This window comes from Vicugna pacos, chromosome 4 (genome assembly GCF_048564905.1).
Source record: "Vicugna pacos chromosome 4, VicPac4, whole genome shotgun sequence".
Lineage (NCBI taxonomy): Eukaryota > Metazoa > Chordata > Mammalia > Artiodactyla > Camelidae > Vicugna > Vicugna pacos.
This window is the reverse complement of record NC_132990.1, coordinates 48,747,525-48,769,269: the sequence shown is the minus strand read 5'-3', so window position 1 is coordinate 48,769,269 and position 21,745 is coordinate 48,747,525. Positions and strand designations below refer to the sequence as shown.

Genomic DNA, 21,745 nt, shown 5'->3' with positions numbered 1-21,745 from the left:
ATATTCCCAAATGAAGTGGAACCAGAGTTTCAGCTTCTGAAAACTAGTTGGAGCTGAGTAGGAGCTGCTCTCCGGCCCAGGTGCCTGGCCATCCACGTGGGCATTTGGTGAGGGGGCCGATATGGCAACCGCGTGCCTGCAGGCCGACAGCCCCCATCTCCGGCTGGAAGCTCCTGTCCTGGAGGCAGGAAAACAAGAATGATGCTTACCCTCCTTTCACTAGGGTTTAAGCCAGGGGCTCCAGGGTGTCTGGTGCTGCAGACGGGAGTGCTGATGCGAGGTCAGGAACTGCCGTGCCCCTCTCTGCAGCAGCCGGCCCCAGCTTCCATTTCCATCAACACAAGGGTAAAATGATGCATCTGACTTACAGAATATTGGAGCAGAAAACACACTCAGAGGCCATCTGTTCCTACTACTTGAGTGTTCTGATGGGAAAACCAAGGCCCAGAGAGGTGGTGGGACTTGCCTTAGGTCACACAGCAAGTCACCATTGCCCCTACTTGGGGTGTGCAGCTTCCTGGGCATTAAGAGTCCCTGGTGGATACGATCGCCAGTTTTCAAAGGACTTAGCCTTCCCCAACCAGCTCCGCCACATTCTCTTACAGCTTGGGGTATGTGGGTGGAGACCCCCCTCCTCTGACAGAGCCTCCAGCCCAGGCTGTCAAGGCAGGCAGACCCTCTCTGGTCACTGAGTCGTCGCCAGCATCCTGCTCCCATCTTGTTCACCATAATTCATGGCTTCTCAGTGACTTGCTTTCTTCTTTCTCTCGCTCACCCATACAGTCAGGCAGATAGAGGGGGAGTCTGGGTGGTGCCCTGTGGTATTCAGAGTGAAGGGTTTGCACACTGTCAGGGTAATGAATTCTGTAAGGGTTTGAAGTGAGGGGCTGGGAGGATCTCCATGTCATGTGTCTGGGAGTGACAACCCCCAGTGGTTAATTACTGCCACACGATGAGAATGGAGCTGGTAGCAAAATGAGATAAGTTCATTATGAGCTAAATTTGAAGTTAATTGGATTCAGATTCCCCCCCATTAGTGTACGTAGAGAGAGCCTACCTAGAAATGGGCTGTATGAAAAAGAAAAAGTTGCATCCAAGCAAAAAACGGATAAATCAAGTCTAGTTACTTTGTGGAGCTCCTGATGAAGGGCTTTCTGGGCTACTGGTCAGCTGGGAGCCAAAGTTCCTTTCAGATGGCAGAACCAGTGTCATTTGATTAGTTTCACCCTTGCAGACACTTTCTGAGCACCTACAGTGTGCTGGGCCCCAGGGGAGGGAGGGACCTGAGTGGCTCTTGCTGTCAGGGGACCTTCAGTTTAGGGGAAAGAAAAGGACAAGTGCCTAGTGTGTTGGGGGAACATGAGAAATCTGGTGCCAGAATGCCTGGGGTTGGATATGGCTCCATTTCTTACAAGCTGTGGGACCTTGGGCGGGAACCTAACCTCTTTGTGTTTTAGTTCAAAATCTGTAACATGGGAATAATAATAGGACCTACCTTTTAGAGTTTTTGAGAATTAAATGAGTCAGTATCTATAAAGCACAGTGAACTGTGTTTGGAACACTGCCTGGTGTTGGAGCAGTGCCTGGCATATTGAAAGTGCTGCAGAAATGTCAGCCTTCATGATTATAAGCTGTACGACCTTGGGCACAGCAACTGCTCAGAGCCTCCATTTCCTCATCTGTAGAATGGGGATAATAACAGCACCCACTTCTGTTGGTGTTGACTGAGATAAGGCATACAGAGCACCCAGCCCAGGGCCTGGCTCATAGGAACCTCTAAAGAAGCTGTTGCTCTGTTGGTTGACCAGTCACCAAGGCGGCCCAGACTCAAGACAAGGGGACATAGACCCCAGTCTTCCATGAGAAGGCTAGCAATGAATTTAGACTTGTGTTAATACTGCCACAGCAAGCACCAGTGTTTTGCTCCCAATAAATACTGTCTTTTTCCAATTATAAAAGGAAGACTGAGGCTTGGATATATTACTTATAATAATGTATAATGATGAGTAAATGGTGGTACTGGGTTTGAATACAGGCCTGTGTGATTCCCTATCAGTCTCAGAAGTCAAGATTTGGCTCTGGAGGCAACAGGGGGCCTGTGGGAAAGTCGAGCAGATGAAGGTGGCTTCATGCCCCCTCAAGCCTGACACCGTCTGCGCTGGCTGGAGCACCTCCTCCCTGGGGATGGGTCTGGCCTCCGGAAGCCCCTTCCTCCACCAGTATCAGCTGTGGCTGTGTCAGCCCTGCCCCGTCTCTCCTTCCCTGTTTGTATTTTGAGCATTCCAAACTCACCTGCCTCTGATGCCAACAGTCACTTTTGTCCTTTCCTACCACTGTTTCACAAGGCTTTCCAAAATTAGTCATTTGGAACCTGAACTTCAACTTCTCTTGAAATTTGAAAGCCTTGGCGACTGTGCGGAGGACGGCAACCTACTGCAAAGGCACGGGGAAGCCAGGGCTCAGCTCCTGGGCTTCTTCTCCTGTGCCGGATGAGGCCGCCGGCCCCTCATTCTTCTGCACGGCTGCACAGCACCCCAGGGTGTGCACGCATGACAGCTTGTTCACTGGGTTCTCTGGGCTTGGGCCTTTAGTTTCTAGTACTTTGTAGCTACAGACAGTGCTGCAGAGACTACCTCATGTGTATGCATTTGTGTATTGCTGAAGGTGTAAGTGTATTCAGGGTAAATCCCCACAAGTGGGATTGCTTGTTGGAAAGGTAAATGCGTACCATTTTGTTAGATGTTGCCAAACCCCTCTCCACAGGGGGCTGTACAATTTTGCATTTAATTTGCATTTCTAGTATTACTAGTGAACTTGAACATCTTTTCAATTTGTCATTTTACATATATATATACTTTTTGGTCAGTTTATGTTCATGAATTTTGCCTACTTTTCTATGGGATATTTGGTCTTTTCCCTTCAATTTTTACAACCTCCTGATATATAGGGATAGTAGCCATTTATCTATGGTCTGTGCTGCAAATAATTTCTTACACTCTGCCACTTATCATCTGACTTTGCTTATATTGTTTTCAGCAGGCAGGAGTTTTTTTGGTCTGTTTTATTAAGTAATCCAATTTATCAATCCTTTTTTCATTATATATTTTTTTCCATAAAGATACATTTATGTATCAGTTTATCAGAAACAATTTAATATTATTTTGTGTCAAGTGACTTTTTCTCTTTCAAGATGATGGCGATGATAGATGATAATAATAAAAAATAACAGCACTACTGAGATATAATTCACATACCACACAGTTCACCCATCTAAGGTGTACAATTCAGTGGTTTTAGTGCACTCACAAAAATCATGCAGCCATCACCACAGTTTTAGAACATTTAGAACCCCCCCCCAAAACCCCAGAGCCATTACCAGATACTCCCTTTCCCCCATTCCTCACCCCTAGCCCTAGGCAACCACTAATCTACTTTTTGGCTCTATAGATTTGCCTATTCTGGACATTTATATTAATAGAATCATACAATATGTAGTCTATGTGACTGGCTTCTTTCACTTAGCGTGATGATTTCAAGTTCACCCATGTCGTAGCATGTATCAGTACTTCATTTCTTTTTATGGCCAAATATTCCATTGTATGGCTATACCTCGGTTTCTTTACCCATTCATTAGTTGATGGATATTTGAATTGTTTCCACTTTTTGGCTATTATGAATAGTGCTGCTTTGAACATTTCTGTACACATTTATGTGGACATATGTTTTCATTTCTCTTGGAGTAAATTACTGGGTCACTCTATGTTTAACCTTCTGAGGAACTTCTAGACTTTTCTAAGTGGCGGCACCACTTTATGCTCCCACCAGCAATGTATAAGGGTTTCCATTTTTCACATCTTTTCCAATGCTGTAATAATCTGTCCTTTTGATTGCAGCCATCCTAGTGGGTGCCAAGTGGTATTTCGTTGTGATTTTGATTTGTGTTTCCCTGATGACTAATGATGTTGAACACCTTTTCATGTGTTTATTGGCCATTTTTGTGTATCTTCTTTAGACAAATGTATATTCAGATCCTTTGCCCATTTTTACATTGGGTTGTTTTGTCTTTTTATTATTGAGCTGTAAGTGTTCTTTATATATTCTAAATACATTATCAGATATAACATTAGCAGCTCTGTTTCTCCCAGTCTGAGTCATCTTTTCACTTACTTGATGGTGTTCTTAAGCAGAAAATAATGATAAGAATAAGAAGAGGTGACATTTACGAAGTCTTGTATCAACCAGCTATTGCCACGATACTGCTGCCTAGCAAACCACCCCAAAGCTTAGGGCTGAAAACAACAATCATTTTTCTCTTGCTCCTGCACCTGGGGTTTGGCTGGGGGTTGGCTGATCTAGGCTGGACTTGGCTCTGGTTGTAGGTTGGGTCCATCCCTGCTCCACATGTCTCCCTCCTGCCTGTAGCAGGCTAGCCAGGCTTGTTCTCCTGGTGGTGGCAGAAGTGCAGAGGGGCACACCCAACCGCACAGGCATCTAGTGAGCTTCCACCTGCCGAATATCTGCTAACATCCCATTGGCCAAAGCAAGGCACGTGGCTGAGCCCAAACTGAAGGGCCAGAGAAGTACACTCTACCTCCAGGAGGATGAACTGCAAAGGGTTCTTTTTAAATTTTTTATAAAACTGAATTTATGCAGTTTAAAAAACAGAATAATACTGTGTTTTCCCTACATTTTTGGTGTCAAATTACCATTTATTTTTCGAGATGAGGTTTATCAGGGTGGAGTTAAGGCTTGGGGCTAGGAATTCCCTCTTCTGCAGTGCTGGCTGTGGGCAGGTGCTGTACCACGCGTTCCACATGCGTCGTCCCCCCGACCCCTCACAACGCCCGCGAGAGAGGCAGCTTACTGTCGCTGCTGCAGAGCTGGCACAGCGTTGGGTGGAGAGTGCAGACTTGCCAGCCAGACTGACTGGGCATGAAACCTGGCTTTCTCACTTGCTAGCTGTGTGACTGTCAGCAAGTCACTTAAACTCTGTGTGCCTCAGTTTCCCCCTCAGTAAACAGGGATAACAGTAGCTCTCTAATAGGGTTATTGTGGGGATAAACGAGTATGTGTGTGCCTGGCTCATAGTTTCCTCTCCATAAGTGTTAGCTATTACTGGCTCCAGATAAGTGGTGGCTATTCTTATCCCCATTTCACAGATGAGGAAACTGAGGCTCAGATTGACTAAGGAGCTCTCTCATGGCTACGTATCTAATGTGTGGTAGAGCAAGGTTCAAGCCTGGGCAGAGCAGACACACTTAATCAGTGCGTGCCTTCCTTTCCTTGTTGCACTGTGGTCAGCTTCTGTGACTTCCCAGTACAGTCTCATAAAGTCCATTGGGAATTGTATAAACTGTGAGAGTTAAACGGACTTCTGTTCCTGAGCAGCCTACCCTGGTGCCTGGCACAGAACAGGGAGGGGTTCAGGGGCTGGAGATGACCGACGCTGTCAGTTTATTTCTTCCTTGCCCTTCACAAGGGATGACTCAGACTTTGCTTTTGTGGCCAGTCCAAGGAAGGTAAACGCAGCTACAAGCTATAGCCTCTGCTTCTAGGGGCCTTCACTGGGTGAAATTGGAGCCATGGACAATGCAAAGGAGCTCCCCAGGAGCGGGGAACTCAGAGGCAGGGTCATTCATAGGCTGTATGTGGCCGCATGTCAGCTCCTCACTGTGTACACGGCCCTCCCAGGGACTGGGGATGGAATGCGTCCCCCGCATGTTGGCCAAGTCCTGAACCTTTGCTGGAGCTGACACAAGGTCCCACTGAGGGTGGAAGCTCAGAGAACTGCCTGCCGTTGTCGTAAGGAGGACAAGCAGCAGCACGCATTACAGGACTGATTGACTGTGGAGGTTCCAGGGCTGCAGGTGCACTTGAATTTTAAGGTAGAAAAACCTACCCACAGCTAAATGATCCTGCGTGTATATGCACATACAGACCAGCATGAGCCTGTGGCTCTTGGAGATCCTTAAGCTCTGAGCTCTCTTTTAAAGTTGGGAAGACTGAGGCTCAGAGTGGGGTGACTTGCCCAGTCCCACGGCAGTTCAATAGCAAAACTGGGGATCAAATCAGCAAAAGGTCCCTGGGTGGCTTTCTCGCCCTGGCCTTCCTGTGAAGAGTTATGGGCACTTGCTGTGTGCCCCGCACCATGCGGCCCTGCGCTCTGCTAATACTGGTGAATTTATTTCCAAATAGGCATTGATGCCCACTTTCTGTTCCGGCCTCTAACAGCCCATCTTTGACCCCTGCTCTCTTTTTCTTGCTTTAATCTATTCACCCTTCCAGTTGCTAACCTGAATGACAGAACCTCCTAGTTCTCAGCCCTCCTTCTTTGCTTGTTTTCTCTTTTTTCCTTCTGCCCACACACCTGCTCCCATCCCTGCCAAAGCAGCTCAGGCTGGAACCCAGCCACCTGGGTGCAAATGTCAGCTGGCTTCCTACTTGCTGTGTGGCCTCAGGCAAGTTACCTACCCTCTTCATCCCTCATTCCCTCTTTATAAAGTGGGCGTGATAATCGCAGGGGTTAGGATGAAAAAATGAGGTAATGAATGTAGGAGTAAGAGTGTCTGACACAAAGTACTGTCTTACCACTGCTAATATCGTCACCTCCAGCGTGTCTGTTCCCCCTCGCACAATGCTTCCTTTGCACTGGGATTGGGTAGTGAAGGGGGACTTTCAGTAGAGGCAGATCCCACATAGACTTGAAGGGCCTAAGAAAGGCTTCCCAGAGGAGCGTAGGGTTTTAAGGGTAGAATTTAGAGATTGGCTGGAATGTTTAATTGTTAGGGATGGCAGAAGGGCAGTTAAAAAAGGAACAGTATGAGAGGAAATTTGGGTCAGGCTTAGGGAATGGCCTGGGGAAGTCAGAGCTGATAAGCCTCCTACTTCAAGGTCAAGGGTCAAGGGTGGGGGTGCGGCAGATTGAGGAGGGCCTTGGAAGCCAAACCAAAAGCTCTGAACTTAACTGAACAGGCAGTGAGGAGTACTGGATCTAGAAAGGCGCTGGCTCTAGACTTCCATTGCCTGCTGTCTCCTCAGACTTTTTCATTGACTCTAGTAGATGAGTTGATTTTCTTGTGATTCTTTCCAGGTTCAAGATACACCCGGGTAAGGATCATTCAGGGGGCTTCTCCCTCGGGGTTTATCCCTGTTTTGTCTCTATCTTGTCTTCTTGTACTGGCTAAAACTTTCAGGACAATTTTCAGTAATAAGTTTCTTTGACATGTTCTTGACTTAAATAAGAATGCTTTAAGTATTTCACCAATTAAGTATGACATTGACTCTCAGTTTAAGAATGGTATCAGATCAAAGAAGTGTAAACTTCAGTTTTTATTTACTAAGAGGTGTTGTAAGGAAATAGTATTGAATTTTAGCCCACGCCTTTTCCACAACTTTGATTTAATCATATGGTTTTCCTCTGATACAGTAATATGATTTCCCGACCAGTGCTTTAATATTGAAGCATCCCTGGGTAGCCGGAATAAACCTTTCCTGGTCATGGTGTATTCTTCTCTCTCTCTCTCGTTTCATCAGTGAGGTGGTAGATTGTGTGCATGCATATTAATAAATTGTGAGACTAGCCATTAATTTTCTTTTTTCTGCACCTTTGTTAAATTTTTATATCAGGATTGTGCTAGGTTGGCAAAATGAAGATTTTTTTTCTAGTTTTATACATCTTGGATCAGCTTAATAACAGAAGTATGTGTTCCTTGAAGATTTAAAAGAACTTGCCCAAAACTAAAACCAAAAACTTGCCTATGAAGCCAAATGGACGAGGCACCTTATTTTTAAAAATAATTTTAAACAACTTTTTCTATTTTTCTAAGGCGAATGGGCTGTTCATATTTTCTACTTCTTGAGTTAATTTTGGTGACTCGAGTTTTCCTAGGAAATTGTGCCTTTTGATGAAATTTGCACATTTAGTAGCATAGGGCGTTCCTGCATTTTCTTGTGTGTGTGTGTGTGTGTGTTTTTTTAATATCATCTCTTCCATATCTCTAGTTGTATCTTCTCATTCCTTACTTGATATTTGTGTCTTCTTTTTTGAATCTCACCCTAGGGTTGTCTGTTATTGGTCTTTTCAAGTAACAACTCTTGGTTGTATTTGTTATTTATTATTGTGTGTACTTATTATTGCATCTGCTTTTCTGGTTCCTAATTCATTATTTTCTTCTTTTCTTTATCAATTCCTTCCTCCTCCTGTCCCTAGGTTCATTTTATTGCCTTTTTATCTAGCTTCTTGGGTTGAGTGCTTTGGCGAGACACTGCATTTCTGCTTTGGGGATCAGGGTTTTAAAGCATATGTAACAGTGACAAAAACTGTTGAGGTTCAGATGTGATCAAAAAAGCAGCCTCTGTTGAAGAAAGACCAAATCCTAGGAGACAGGAGAGCTGGATTCCAGTCTCAGCCTTGCCTCAAATTAGCTGAGTGCCTGTGGGCAAGTCCCTTCCCTTCCCAGGACCCTCTTATCTATCCTGGGACTTGGTTCCAGGTCCCCTCCTGCACCAGGCAGCCTCCCATCAGATAGCGTCTCCATCTTTTAGGAGGCCTCCCTCCAACGTAGTCTTGGCTCCCACCCCAAGACATATATTGCAAAAACTGTGTAGTTGAATTTCTTTCTGCATGGTGGAGCCAGTAAGCCATGGTGACAGTGTGGCCTAAAGGCAGGGCTCAGCCTGGTGTCCCAGCTGGGAGACATGTGGACAAAAACACAGCTGGTACATGTGTAAGGCAGTGGAGTGGAGTGGCTAAGCATGTGGTCTTTACCACTGGGTTGCTTGGGTTCAAACCCTGGCCCTTACTGTGCAACCTTGGGCTAATTACTTGACCTTTCTCTGTCTCATTATCCTGTAAAGTGGGAAAGTACACTGGGGGTGTTGGCCAGAGGTGGTCCCGGCCACCTGCTAGTGGAGCTGGAGCTCAAAGTCATCTACCTGTGTCCTGCCTGCACCACTCCACAGGGCCCAGCCTGGCTCTGTGGTGTCAGGAGCTGTTCCCGCCACTGCTGGACCTCTCCTGGCCTCCCCAGACCTCAGTGTCCACATCCAGAAGAGGTCAAGGTTCTGCCCTCGCTCCCTCGTCCCAAGGCCACCTCATTTCCCACCCACTTCCCAGGATGGCTGACAGCAGGTGCATTCCTTCTTTCAGGGGCAACTGCCAATTCCACCCACAGGGCGGAGTCCTGTCCTCAGGGCCCAAAAATAATCACTGAACAGCCCCATCTCCCAGGGTCTGGACTGTTGGTCTGATGCATGAGCACCTTACGACATACCTGTGGCAATGTTTGAAGGACTGTAGCCCCACTCTCTCCCTGAGAGGCAGACAAGCCTCAGTGACACCTCCCTTAGAGTTCTACTTCCTTGGGGTTTTCTTCCACACGGCCTGGAACCCAGACCACTTGGCTGTTCCATTCATTCACGCATTTGTTCAGCTGCTAGGTGCCAAGCCCCATGGTGGAGGCAGGTTTCCTGGGTGGGTGGTGAACGAGGTATCACCCCTGCCCTTCAGGACCTGGCAGCCTGCAACGAGATGGACACACACCCACTGGAATGTCTGCCTCTGGGGTCTGAGGGCTTAACCTCCTCGTCCCAGTGCCCAGAACCATGTCTGGTGTCAGGAGGTGCTTCCTTCATTGAATGAATGACAAGCTCTAGGCCCAAAGAGGGAAAATTCAGTAAGGACCAGATGCAGGTCTAAGGCGGGCAGAGCCCTGCCCACGATGGGGGGCTGTCAGGGAAGAGGTGAGAGGCAGTTGAGCTGGTCTTTGAAGTCTGGTGGTGTTGGGCTGGTTGTAGAGTGCACAGCAGAAGCAAAGGTGTGGAGATGGAGAAGTCCAGGCCCTACTTGGGGAACAGAGAGCACGGGGAGCTGGCCAGAGCTCCAGTTTCCCAGGGTTACTGTAGAGCCATCCCTGGTTCCTGCTGAGTAGAGCCTGGGTGGCTGGAGAGGTGGTTGAGTGTGTGTGACTGAGTATGTGTGAGTGCCACGCATGTGGGCTGGGGGCACACTGGTGTTAGGCATCCAGACGTGACAAATGTGCAGATGTCTGGGAAGCTGTGGACACAAGCAGCTGGCAGTGGAGATGCTCACCCTGTGATTTGTTGCTTTGATTCCTCAGGCCGTGACTTGGCGAGCACGACCCTCCCTGGGTACCCTCCACACGTCCCCCCCGCCGGACAGGGCAGCTACTCAGCGCCGACGCTGACAGGGATGGTGCCTGGTGAGTTTGCACTGTCTGTGTCTCTGCAGCAGACAGCGGACGGGGTTTCGAGGGGGCATCCCCCCCAAATAGCCCGAGTGACCTCTCCACCTCTGAGAAGTGGACCTGAATAAATCAGGCAGAGGTCTGCACTCTCGGCCTCTTTCTCTGCAGCTGGGCCTGCAGTGGGGCCGGACCAACCAGCAGCAGTACCTGCAGGGACATCAGAGAGAGGGGGGCCCTTGACTGTCACTCAAACATTCCTCGCTGGCTGTACAGGGAGCCTGAACAGGACCTGGCAAAAGGTCAGCGAGGGGCTGGGCTGTGCCTAGGTCACCCAGCAAGTAGAAGGCAGAGCCACGACTAGAAGCTGTGACCCAGCAGGAACCACCCTTAGATCCAGGCAGAAGGAACCCTGCTCGGAAGCCACCTCCCATGCTGCAGGGGCGTGACCCCCTACCCATGGACCGGGGAGTCCACAGGGCAAGAGGACATGCCTACACCCCTCCTCTAGCCCACCCAGGGGTCCTGCCCAAATAACCTCAAGCCTCTGCTGGTCTCCCAGCCCATGTCACAGGTGCGTGCACCCCAGGGCCCAAGGACTGGCTCTTGGTGGATGGTGTGGACAGAGTTTGGACATGAAGTCACGGCACCCACACCTGTGTCCAAGGCTGGGGTGAGGATGAGCGGAGCCGGGCGTGGGAAGGGAAGCTGGACAGGTCAGAGCTCGGGTGTGCTTTGCCCTCGCAGCCGGGGTCTGGCGCAGGTGCCAGCGGGTCCCAGAATTCTAAATTTGCTCCTGGCCTTCCAGGTTATTGTGAAGATGTATTTAACAAGGTAGGAGGACAGAGCATATTTCATTTAACGGTTTGTTAGCTTGATTTATGACTTTTAAATATGAGACATATGGGAAATGGCCTCTGTGTGTACTCTTGCCCAGGGTCTTGCCAACACTGGGAAGGCCTGCCAGGTTCACGCCCACAAAGCCTTTGCCTTTTCTGCTGCCAGGACGGGCCATGGCAGAGCAGAGGGAGACATCATGCATGGGGCAGGCAGAGGCTGTGGGACACATGCCCTCCTGCTCCCCAGAGCACCCCCACCCCTTTCCAGCCCTTAACAAGTTAGGGTGGCCCTAGGAGATGGCGCTTACTTATGCAATACGGGCCCCTCGCATTTACAGAGCACTTAGCAAATGCAGAGTGCTTTCCCAGGAGCCCTTCCGTGTGCAGCCTTGTGGAGTGGGCAGGGAAGAGTGTCAGGAGACTGAGACTCAGAGAAGTTAAGGAGATGTCCAAGGCTGCAGAGCTTGGTGGTGGAAGGACTCGAATCTAGGTCTTCTGCCCTTTAATTCAGCCCTCCTTCCTGTCCTGGGCCACCGGCTAGAACGCACCTTTAGTCTGTCATCGCATGTTTCTCAGTGACAGCAGAGTGGGAGGTGGGGGCCCCAGGTGCTGTCCGAGAGCACGTTGGCAGGTGAAGCCGACGCCACCCAGTCAGCCCTGCTGGCCCCCGCTGCAACCCCCAAAGAGGCCGAGTTCAGAGAAGCATCTGAACTTTCCGAGTTTAACCAAACAGACCCTGCCCTCCAGCTCCATGACTCCTCCAGCCCTAATTACCAGGCTCGGGATACAAATGGCCGTGGGCCTGGCAGAGCCCCTGGTGGGAACGGATGGCGGCTTCTTGCCTATTAATAGCGGCGGCAGGAATCACAGGCCTGCGCGAGGGCACAGCCTAACCAAACCTGCTGGCAGCAGCAGGACATGGGCAGCCGCAGTGCCAGCCGGGTGGTGTGGCTGCCTGAGACTGTGGAGAGGGAAGGTGCACAGTGTGGAGGAAGGAAGACAAGCGTTTTGTCAGGGACCCCATGTCTCCTGCCTTCCCCTCCTCCCTTTTCTTTTTCCTTCTTTTCCTGCTTTCTTGTCTCACGCAGCCCCAGCCATTCAGTGCCAGACCCAGTGTCAGGGCTGGGGCTCCACACTCAGCAGGCGGGTCCTTCATTCCTGTTCCTCAAAGTCGAAACCAGCATCATGTCTCTGGGACTCTGTCTCCAGTACGATTTCCAAGCCTGTTCTCGGATGGCTTCTTGAGGCAGTGCTGGCCCGCATGCATGGTCTTTGCTGGAACTGCCCAGGGTTGGCCCGCAGGAGAGACGGCCACCTTTCAGCAGCCAGGTCCCAGGCCCGCCACTCAGATATCACCACAGTCTGGCCTCAACTTGCCCTTTGGGCCAGCTCTCCCAGCCTGTTCCCCTCCCTGACCGCTCACTGGTCCCTACTCTGCTTCTCACTCTGACCGGTCGGTGTCCCGCCTTATTCTGTGTCTCTGGCTGAGACGACTTCCCATGTCAGCCTGTTGGGACTCGGCTTCATCCCCCAGGGCTGAGCAGCAACATTACCACCCCTGATGCCTCTGGTGCAGCCCCGCGCTGGGGACAGTGCTCCCTGTTTGCTTGTTATGCCACGTGGTCCAGTTAGCTGTGCCACCAAAAGGTGAGCTGGTTGAGGCCGTGCCCTCCGCCTTACGCCTCCTCCGCACCCCTCTTAGCCCATAGCACAGAGAAGGTCCTTTTTTCTGAGTGTTGGCTGAGGAAGGGAGGGGGAAATGAAAATTAATATTGACCTACATATGAATTTTATATATATAACAAATTAGCTTAAATTTGGTGGCTTAAAATAATGGAAAACTTTCTCTCACAGTCCTGGAGCCCAGCAGGCTGAAGTCAGTATCACTGGGCCAAAATCAAGGTGTCGGCAGGGCCGTGCTCCACCTGGAGGCGCTAGGGAGAGACCTGTTCCTTTCCTCTGCTACCTTCTGTGGCTCCTGGTGTTTCCTGGCTAGTGGCTGCGTCACTCCAATCTGCAACCCTCTCTCTGCCCCATCTTCATGTCCCTTCTCTATGTGTGTGTGTGGCGTCTCGCTCAAGTTCTCTCTCGTAAGGATCCGTGTGGCCGCGTTCAGGGCCCACCCAGGGATAATCGTCCCCTTTCCAGATCCTTGACCTAACCTCATCTACGCAGACCTCCTGTTCTTTTGGCCACATAAGTCGTGTTGCCAGATTCCAAGGATTAGGATGTGGATATACCACCACCTGTTTTGGGGGTTCAACTTCGTGTTTGTTCAGGTTTCTGATTCATAACTCCGGGGGCTGCTGGATCCAGGAGGCAGTCATACACTTGTGACTGCAGGCAACATCATTTCACAGACCCCCAAGGGCATGTTGGCCGTCTTTGGAGAAACAAGCCGAGTAAGGCTTCAGAGAATCGTTTATTCCGCTTTTGTCTCTCGGAGGCTGTTACACGGCGACAGTCCTCTTCACTATACGGAACCGTCCTGGCTCCTCGCCTGGCAGTGACTCCCAAGGGAAACCAAAACCTTGTGAGCTGCTTTTCCTACCCTAGGTTTTGGGAAACATTTGGCTGCCACCTCTTCCGTGTGTAGGGGAAGGATTCCACGAACAAGGTTTGTTTTTAGGATGCATCGAGGACGAGTGGCATCCAAGGTACACTTGGGCGGTTGAACTTTGTGGCCTGAAAAGGTAGACATTACATTTTTCCGTAGTAACTGCCAGCTTGTAGGCTTAGACTCTTGTTTATTTTGCATTTGATTCTGCCATCAGGGGTTGTCTTATTTCTTGATCTTCTCTAGTGTTCGTAGATTCAGTCCCTGCGGCTCTGTAACCCTGTATAGCCCTTTGCTGATCAGCTACATCGAATAAAGCAAATTCGGCACATCACATCGGCTCAGAGTGGAGACAGTTTTCAGATTTTATTTTCATCAAGTCCCAGCAAATGCCAAAAGTTTTGCACCAAAGATTCCATGGTGTCTTGACCAGTATAACTAGTTGATTCCTGCCTGAAGATATTTGCACAAGCTAACGGATATCGACATGGCATTTGAAACTCTTAAAAATTCTGGCTGGGGGAAAGGAAGGGGCGTTCCCTGCCCTTTGGCTTCAGTGAGTCTAAGAAGGTAACCAACTGCCTTTGCAATGCAGCTGTTTGATGGGAGGCCCTAGAAGGAACCCGGTGGGCTCCTCCAGTCCTGGGCGCTCCACTTGCCGTAGGTTGGTGTACATCATTTCTAGCTGCTGCTCAGTTACATCACTCAAGTAATTTATGACTTTTGTTTTCTTGAAGAAGTGGGAGATGAGGGTGAGGGTGGGGTGGGCCACTGAGGCCAGCGAGGAGGCTGAGGCAGGCGCAGGGCCCCCGGACAGACGCACCTGCGCCAACCTCCTCGCCCGGGCAATTCCTCTGCTTAACGGGCTCAGCCCCCTCTGCTGTTCCCATCGCCAACTGCCCAGCTGCCTGGCTCCTTCCCACCCCTGAGGGCTTCTTCTCCTCCGAGAGACCTTCCTCATCACCAAATATGTGTTAGTTTCCTCTTGCTGCTGTGATGAGTTACTGCAAACTATTGATTTGAAACAACAGTAATTTCTCATCTTACGTCTGGAGCTCGGAAATCCAAAGTGAGTCTTACTGGGCTGCAGTCCCGGTGTTGGCAGGGCTGGTGCCTTCTGGAGGCCCCAGGGGAGAATCGTTCCCTTGCCTTTTCTAGCTCATAGACACTCCGCATCGCCTGCTTTCTGGCCCCACCTTGGACTGAGTCCTTATCATGCTACCGTCTTCCAAGTTTGCTCTTTCCTGGCTGCTGCTTCCACTTATAAAGACCCTTGTGGTTTTATTGGGCCCACCTGGATAATCCAGGATAATCTCCTTATCTTTGGGTCAGTTAATTAGCGACCCTAATTCCCCTTTGCCCTATAACCTAATGTGGTCACAGGCTCCAGGGACTAGGATGTAGACATCTTTGGGGGTGAAGGGGGTGTTATTTTACCCACCACACCATCGAAAACAGGACCCCCATCACGCCTCTCTCAAAGCATCCTGTTGTATTCATTCATGATACTAAGCACGATACAAGGAATTTAATTAGCGGTTTACTCTTTCCTTGTCTGCCTTCCCCCAGGTCTGCACAGTACATCAGGGTTATACAGTACACAAGGCTGTGCCTGTGTTGTTCATCGCTGGGGTCCCTGGTTCTGGCAGAGTGCCTGGCCCACAGTAGCACTCAGGCGATAGTAGTTGAAATGCAGAAGATGGTGGTGAGGGGTGGTTGGCGCTGGGCTGCCAGGGAGAGCTCTGCCCAATGCTGGAACAAAGCTGTCAAGGATGCTGGGCGGTCCAAGTGCCCGCAGTGGCAGCCACATGGTGAAGCAGGGAGGCTGGGTGGTTAAGAGCATGGACCCTGGAGCCAGACTGCCTTGGTTAGAATCACCACCCTGCTTCTCACTCGCTGTGTGACTTGGGGCATGTTACACAACTTCTCCAGACCCTAGTTTCCTCCTCATCTGTAAAATGAGGGTGATGATGATAGTAAGAGTGAGAATTAAATGATGTACAGTTGGCCCTCTGTATCTGCAGGCTCTGTATCCATGGATTCCACCAACCATGGACAGAAAATATCTGGGGAAAAAATTACAGAAAGTTCCAAAAAGCAAAATGAATTTGCCATGCACCAGCAACTATTTACATCATATTTATACTCTATTAGGTATTATAAGTAATCTAGAGATGAATTAAAGTATACAGAAGGATGTGCGTAGGTTATATGCAAATACTATGCCATTTTATATAAAGGACCTGAGCATCTATGGATTTCAGTATCCTCGGGGGTCCTGGAACCAATCCCTGGTAGAAACTAAGGGACAACTGTAATATATGTAAAAAATCTTAGACCTTTACCTGGGACATATTAAGTACAATGTAAGTATTAATAATAATAATTATTATTATTATTATTATTATTATTATTATTATTGCTGTTATTTATACAAGGGTCTGAGCTGGGTGTGGTGGTGAGTTGAGAGGCGTGGCAAGCATGCCTAAAGCTGGCCTGGGCTGGCTGGCATCAGATCAAGAGCTCTCCAGCAGAGCTCACACCTCTTGAAGCCCATGGATACAGGAACCTATCAGAGAAAAATCCAGCCATAAACAAGAATGTTGCCAAGCAGGAGCAGGGCAGACTCTGAATGCCAGCCCTGGAGAAAATGCAGAGGTACTTGGGGTGGGTCCAACTGACAAAGATATGCTGGCAAAGGGACTGTAAACTGGGCTGTATCAAGTGTGTCCTTGGCCATCTGAAGAGGAGGGTGGGGCAGGGGGCTGAGCCCAGCAACTGGAGTGGGTTCATGTGGGTGGGAGCATGGTCCAGCCAGCCCAGTCTGGGTAAGTGGGGTTGATGGGAAGGGCAGCTGGCTGAGGAGGAGGCCGGTGACCAGCAAGGTTAAGATTTGGACTTGTCGACTTTTGGAGGCCAAGCAGATATCCCAGAGAGGAGCTCTGCAGACAGGTGAAGCAAGTCAGGAGCACAGGGGCAAGGTCTGGCCCAGAGAGAGAAATGTGGAATTGCCCCCGGGTGCTGTGGAAGCAGTGTGGCTTCAGCACTGATTAGCTGTGTGACTGTGCGTGAGCTCTGTGTCCTCTCTGAGCTGCCCTGCCTGCTTTTTCTGAGGATCATTTGAAATGAAGGTTTGCAGTTACCGAAGCACCAGCTGTGTAAGGTAGGAAGGGTACTGAGGTCTGGAGGGGAAGCGGGGAGGGTTTCTTCTGTCTGTAGCAAGCCCCTCTCTGACTCCGAGCCTCGCCTGCTCTGTGGAAGGCCTGCAGTCTCGAGGGGTGGGGGGTTCAGCACCAGGCAGGGAGGCAAAAGCCTGGATTCTGGCCAAGCTCAGTCTGGCCTTGCTGTGTAGTCTGACATGCTGTTCCCACTCTCTGGGCCAAAATTAGAACTGAAGGTGTGGGAATGGGCAGGCCTGGGAGGGGCCAGCAGAAGCCAGTGAGGACTTGGTGGAGGGACGGGAGCATCAGGTGGGAAGTTGGACCAGTGCTCCCCAAGTGGCCCAAGCATCAGGCTTGGGAGTGTTTGCTTAGGGAGTGAGTGGCCTTTGTTCTTAGCTCTTACTCCCCCCTTCCCAGGGCCCCTGCTCCTCGGTGGCCTGGGCACTTTCCACGCTCCCTCCACACCTTTCAAAGCCAGCCCTGGGCTCCCGGGCGCACACCTGTTGCTCGTTTCTGACTCTTTGCTGCCCTCTGGTGGTCTCTATTCACTCTGCCACACCAGGAACTTAAAATTGACCCCAGGGAATGCCAGGAACAGCCGGGAGGAAATGGCAGGAGACCATTCATTTGTTCATTTATTCATTCTCAAACATTTCCTGAGAGACTCTGGGTGTCAGTTCTGGGCTAGGTGTGGTGCTGCAGACACAGCCCCTGCCCTCAGGGTGCTCATAGTCTAGTTGTGGAGCCAGATATAAAAAATCATCCCTGCATGCTCTGTTTAGAGCGAAAATCTAGGAATGCACTGAGAAAATGCAGGAGAGGGGCTGCTAGGTCTGCTGAGGCCATAGGGTGGGGTAGGGAAAATCAGGGAAGGCCTCCCCAAGGCCATTTGAGCTGCACCTTGAAGGGTGAGTTTGCCAGTCTGAGAAATCGGAGGGGCATTGTTGGGTGAGGAGCTATGCGTGAAAAGACCCAGAGCCTCAATCCCTGGAAATCTCTGGGGCACAAAATGCTGCAAACAGCAGCCTTGACAAATGGAAGGCTTGGCCCAGGCGGATCTGGAAATGAGTCAGAGGTGAGGCTGCTGTGCCTTCTCAGAGTGGAGAATGAGGGGTCTGGAGGAGACTAATCTAGACAGTCCATGTGACTAAAGCCCCATGTGAACGCAGCACTGAAGTAATGCTGGGGCTGGGGAGGAACCCCATGTGGGCTTAATAAGTGCTTTGCCTCATTGGAGAAAAAAGAATTGCAGAAGCAAAGGCTCAGAGATGGAACACACACTGGGATATGAAGGTCCCACTGGAATTTAGGAGACCTGGGTTTTGATTCCAACTGCCAGACACAGTGTGACCGTGGGACGTGGCCTTGGGACTTCTTGCTCTCTTTTGAAACAGGAGGCATGTGGCAGGGAGATTGGATTAGATGCTCCATAGGGGTGCTTTCTGGCCCTGCCGCACAAGGGCTTCTAAGTCTGTGACATCCCTGCCTGCTGATATCATCCCTCGCTGAACAGGAGGGCTCCCAAGCCCTGCCACCTCTGTTCTATGTAGGCAGCAGTTTCCCTTCCAATTTCCCTTCAGGTCTGGGGCTGGGATGTTAAGGCAATGGCTCTGGGCTGTCATGTATAACTGGGTAATCACTTCCAAGGGATGGAGCTGAAGGAAGGGGATCTCAGGTCGTGCTCATCCCACACTCCCATCACCAGGTCTCCACATGGAGGGTCCCCTAACTCTGCCGTGACAGGCACTGATGGCCTTCAGAGCCTCCACACCTGGGATGAGTTCTTACACGCTTTAGGGTCTCAAACCTTAGGACAAAAGAGGCAGCAAAGATGACCATAATTTGTTCCATCATCTAAGCAGATCGTCCCTTTGGGGAGCACGGGGGTAGGAGGCAATGCATCTCAGCCTTTTCTCACACATGTCAAGCCCATGGCAAGGGCAGGCTGCCCAGGAAGTGGCCAGCACTGGGGGAGCTCAGAGCTGGTGCTGAGGACACCTTCACCTCCTCTGGGCTGCTCAGGGTCCCACCCACTTGTTAGTTTGCCCGTCTCTGCTCCTTCGATGGCATTGGCGGTACCTAGTCATATGTGCCAGAAACCACATGCCTGGGTTCCTGACTTCCACTTTCTTCCTGAGGTGCCCCTATAAATGGAGTTTCTTTAAACAAATAAACAAAAACTGGGTTGTGATGCCTTTGGGAAAGATCGGGGGAATACAGTCAGGATTTGCTTTAGAAGAAATTGAAGTATCTGGAGGGCATCTGAGCATTGGTTGGAGTAAAGTGGGGGCAGGTTGGACCTGGGAGCCTTTAAGACCCTCCCCGCCCTGAGAAGTTGGCTCCAGGTTAGCACAGGGAGTGGCGTGCAGGTCGACAGCCCAGAGCGTGGGTGTCTTCAGGAGAATGGGTGGCCTTGCTGGGCCATGAGCCTTCATCCTCCTAAATCCTGCTGGCTGAGACCGATTCCAGGAAACCATCCTTCGGGATCAGACAAGGGCTGAAGCCCAGCTGTGCATAGTCCCCGCGGAGTGGCACCACGGGAGCCGTCCTCAGCACCTGGCCGCACCACAAGTGGCAGAGCGGCCTGACTCTGAGCCCCAGGATTGTAAGCCATTCTATTGCATCGCCTCCTAGTGCCACTTCTGCCCAGAAAGTCTGCCAAGAGGGCCGGGGACAGTTCTCTCTGGTTCCTTGGTGGAGTCCTGGTTGGGGCAAAAGAGGAAAAGGTGCTTTGGACCTGGCTCACCTGGGTGCATGCGAAGGAAGAGGATGAAGCCTTAAGAGGAGCCTGGGCCAGGCAGTCCCTCCTGGAAAGGTTCCCCACACAGGAGCCAGCACCTTGCAGTATGCAGGGCTTGGACTGGCCCCTTAGCCACCTGATAGCAGCCATCTGCCCATTTGGGACGCAGGACCCAATTGACTCCTTCCAGTCAGCTCTCCTTTTACTTTCAGGACATTATCTGTGAGCCCCAACCAGACCTGAGTTCCTGAAGAAGGGGGTTACATCCTAGCCAGGACTTTCCACAGGTCAATGAGTGGGAGAGTGGGGGGTGGCACGAAGTCCCAGAGAGGTCCTTGGCTAAGGGCCTAAGAGTTTTTCAGGAATTGACAGCAGCTTGAGGCCTGACTCAAACTCCTTTTGCCTCTGAAATTCAAAAAAGAAAACTGGAAAACTGGCATTAATAAATGTTAAGTTAAATGTCTACAAATTGTAACATTAGGTTAACTTCAGGAACTATTCAATTTAGTGTTCATAAAACATTAATCACATTTAAAAACAATTTTTAGGTTAGATTTTTCTCCCTTTGTAAGAATTCCCTAGTCTGTATCTTAATTGCTGAGAAATATAGTGGATCATAAATTAATTACTTGTGGCCAAATAATTTCTAAAGAAAAATAACTTAAAGAGGGAAACATCCCAGCCAGGACTTTCCACAGGACAGTGAGTTGGGGGGTGGGGGGGCACGACCCCCCCCCTATAAGAAGAAACTTAGCCTTTCATGTTTTTCAAGCAAAAAGTATCATGATTGTGATACATTTAATGTGTGATGTAAGGTAGGGTGAAGAGCAGTCTTCATAGGAAAGTTCCTGGGTGTCTGGGAAGGAGGGGCTTGGGAGAGCCCCTGATCTCCTGTTGACCTGCACTGAGCAGAAAAAATAATACTGGGGCCTTGAGCTGATCAGGTTGCTATAGCCAGCCAGCCATCCATCCTATCTGCCCATCCACCCGTTGTCTCTTCCTTCCCTTTTTTCTTGAGGGTTGGGGAGTGCGGTAATTAGGCTTATTTATTTATTTTTAGTGGAAGTACTGGGAATGGAACCTAGGACCTTGTGCATGCTAAGCATGCACTCTACCACTGAGCTATACCCTCCCCGTCCCTTCCTTCCTTTCCTCTCCCCTCTCTCCTTTCCTTCCAGCATTTATTGATCATCTTACATGTGCCAGACATAGTCTAGGGATGTGAGGGGAGAGCCATGGCCCTTATCCATTAAGACAGGGACAGAAAATGTCTCAGTCTGTAGTGCAGATGAGTGAGTCAGTAGGGCCTGTGGGGTCAGCTGTAGTAACAGGTGAGCTCAGGGACTCCGGGAGCCCAGAGCACAGAGGCAGGGACCCAGTCTGGACTGGGAGTGTCAGGCATAGACATCTCCAGAATTTCTATCTAAGGGGGATGGTGGGGGACGATGGGTGTGTCTGAAGCAGCTTTTGCTAAAATTGAGCAAATGCCATTGTCCACATCAAAGAATGGGAAGGCCAGGGACAGAGCTAAAGCTTCCCCAGTCCCCCATGGTGCCGCCAGCATCAGGGGTGGAGTCTAGGAAGGGGGATTCTCAGGCTTGTGGTTGATGGAGCAGCATGTTAGCCGGTGGGAGGTGGAGTGAGAAGGGGAAAAAATGAACGCTTCATTGGGGGGCAGGGACAGCGAATAGAAAGGTTCTGAGACGCTCTGTGCTTCCGTACGTACTGGAGTCCTTCCAGAACCCAGGTTGAATCTACTGGGGCCGTCTGGGTTTTTCTCCCTTTGATTCACTGAAAACTAAGCCCTCGTCCCCAAGACCTAATCAGCCGTCAGCCCTCAGCTGGACCAACCGCCACTGCTAAGCCCGTGTGTCACTCTACCTGGGGCACTTCTCTCCAGAGAACTTCCGGCTGCGCCCAGAGCCTTCCAGAGCAAAGAGAGCAGTGGGGCCTGGTTCCTGCCCTCCGGAAGGAGAATGCTTTTGAATGAAGCCAAATTGCCTCTGCCCATAAATTAATTCCACACACAAGCCTCCCCAACCTGCACGGTGCTTCACAGTCCATAAGGGAGCCACCTCTGTCACCCACCCCCATGACAATTTGCAATTTGAAAGCACCTAGGTTGAATGTGTATCCCCATCTCAGAGGCAAGGAGCTGAGGTTCAGAGAGGTACTATATCTCCCCAGGGTGCACAGCCAGCCAGTCCAGGGAGCAGCTGGGTCTGGCGCCGGGAACTCAGGTCCCA

The 21,745-nt window shown here is 50.3% G+C and overlaps 1 protein-coding gene across 1 annotated transcript in view; it reads left to right on the top strand.

The window, feature by feature from the left end:
- PAX5 (paired box 5) overlaps nucleotides 1–21,745 on the top strand; it is a 169,106-nt gene that overhangs the window by 121,719 nt on the left and 25,642 nt on the right. The window contains exon 8 of the mRNA XM_072959742.1: nucleotides 10,119–10,220. Coding sequence (XP_072815843.1) covers nucleotides 10,119–10,220 — 102 coding nt within the window. The remainder of the gene's footprint in view (nucleotides 1–10,118; nucleotides 10,221–21,745) is intronic.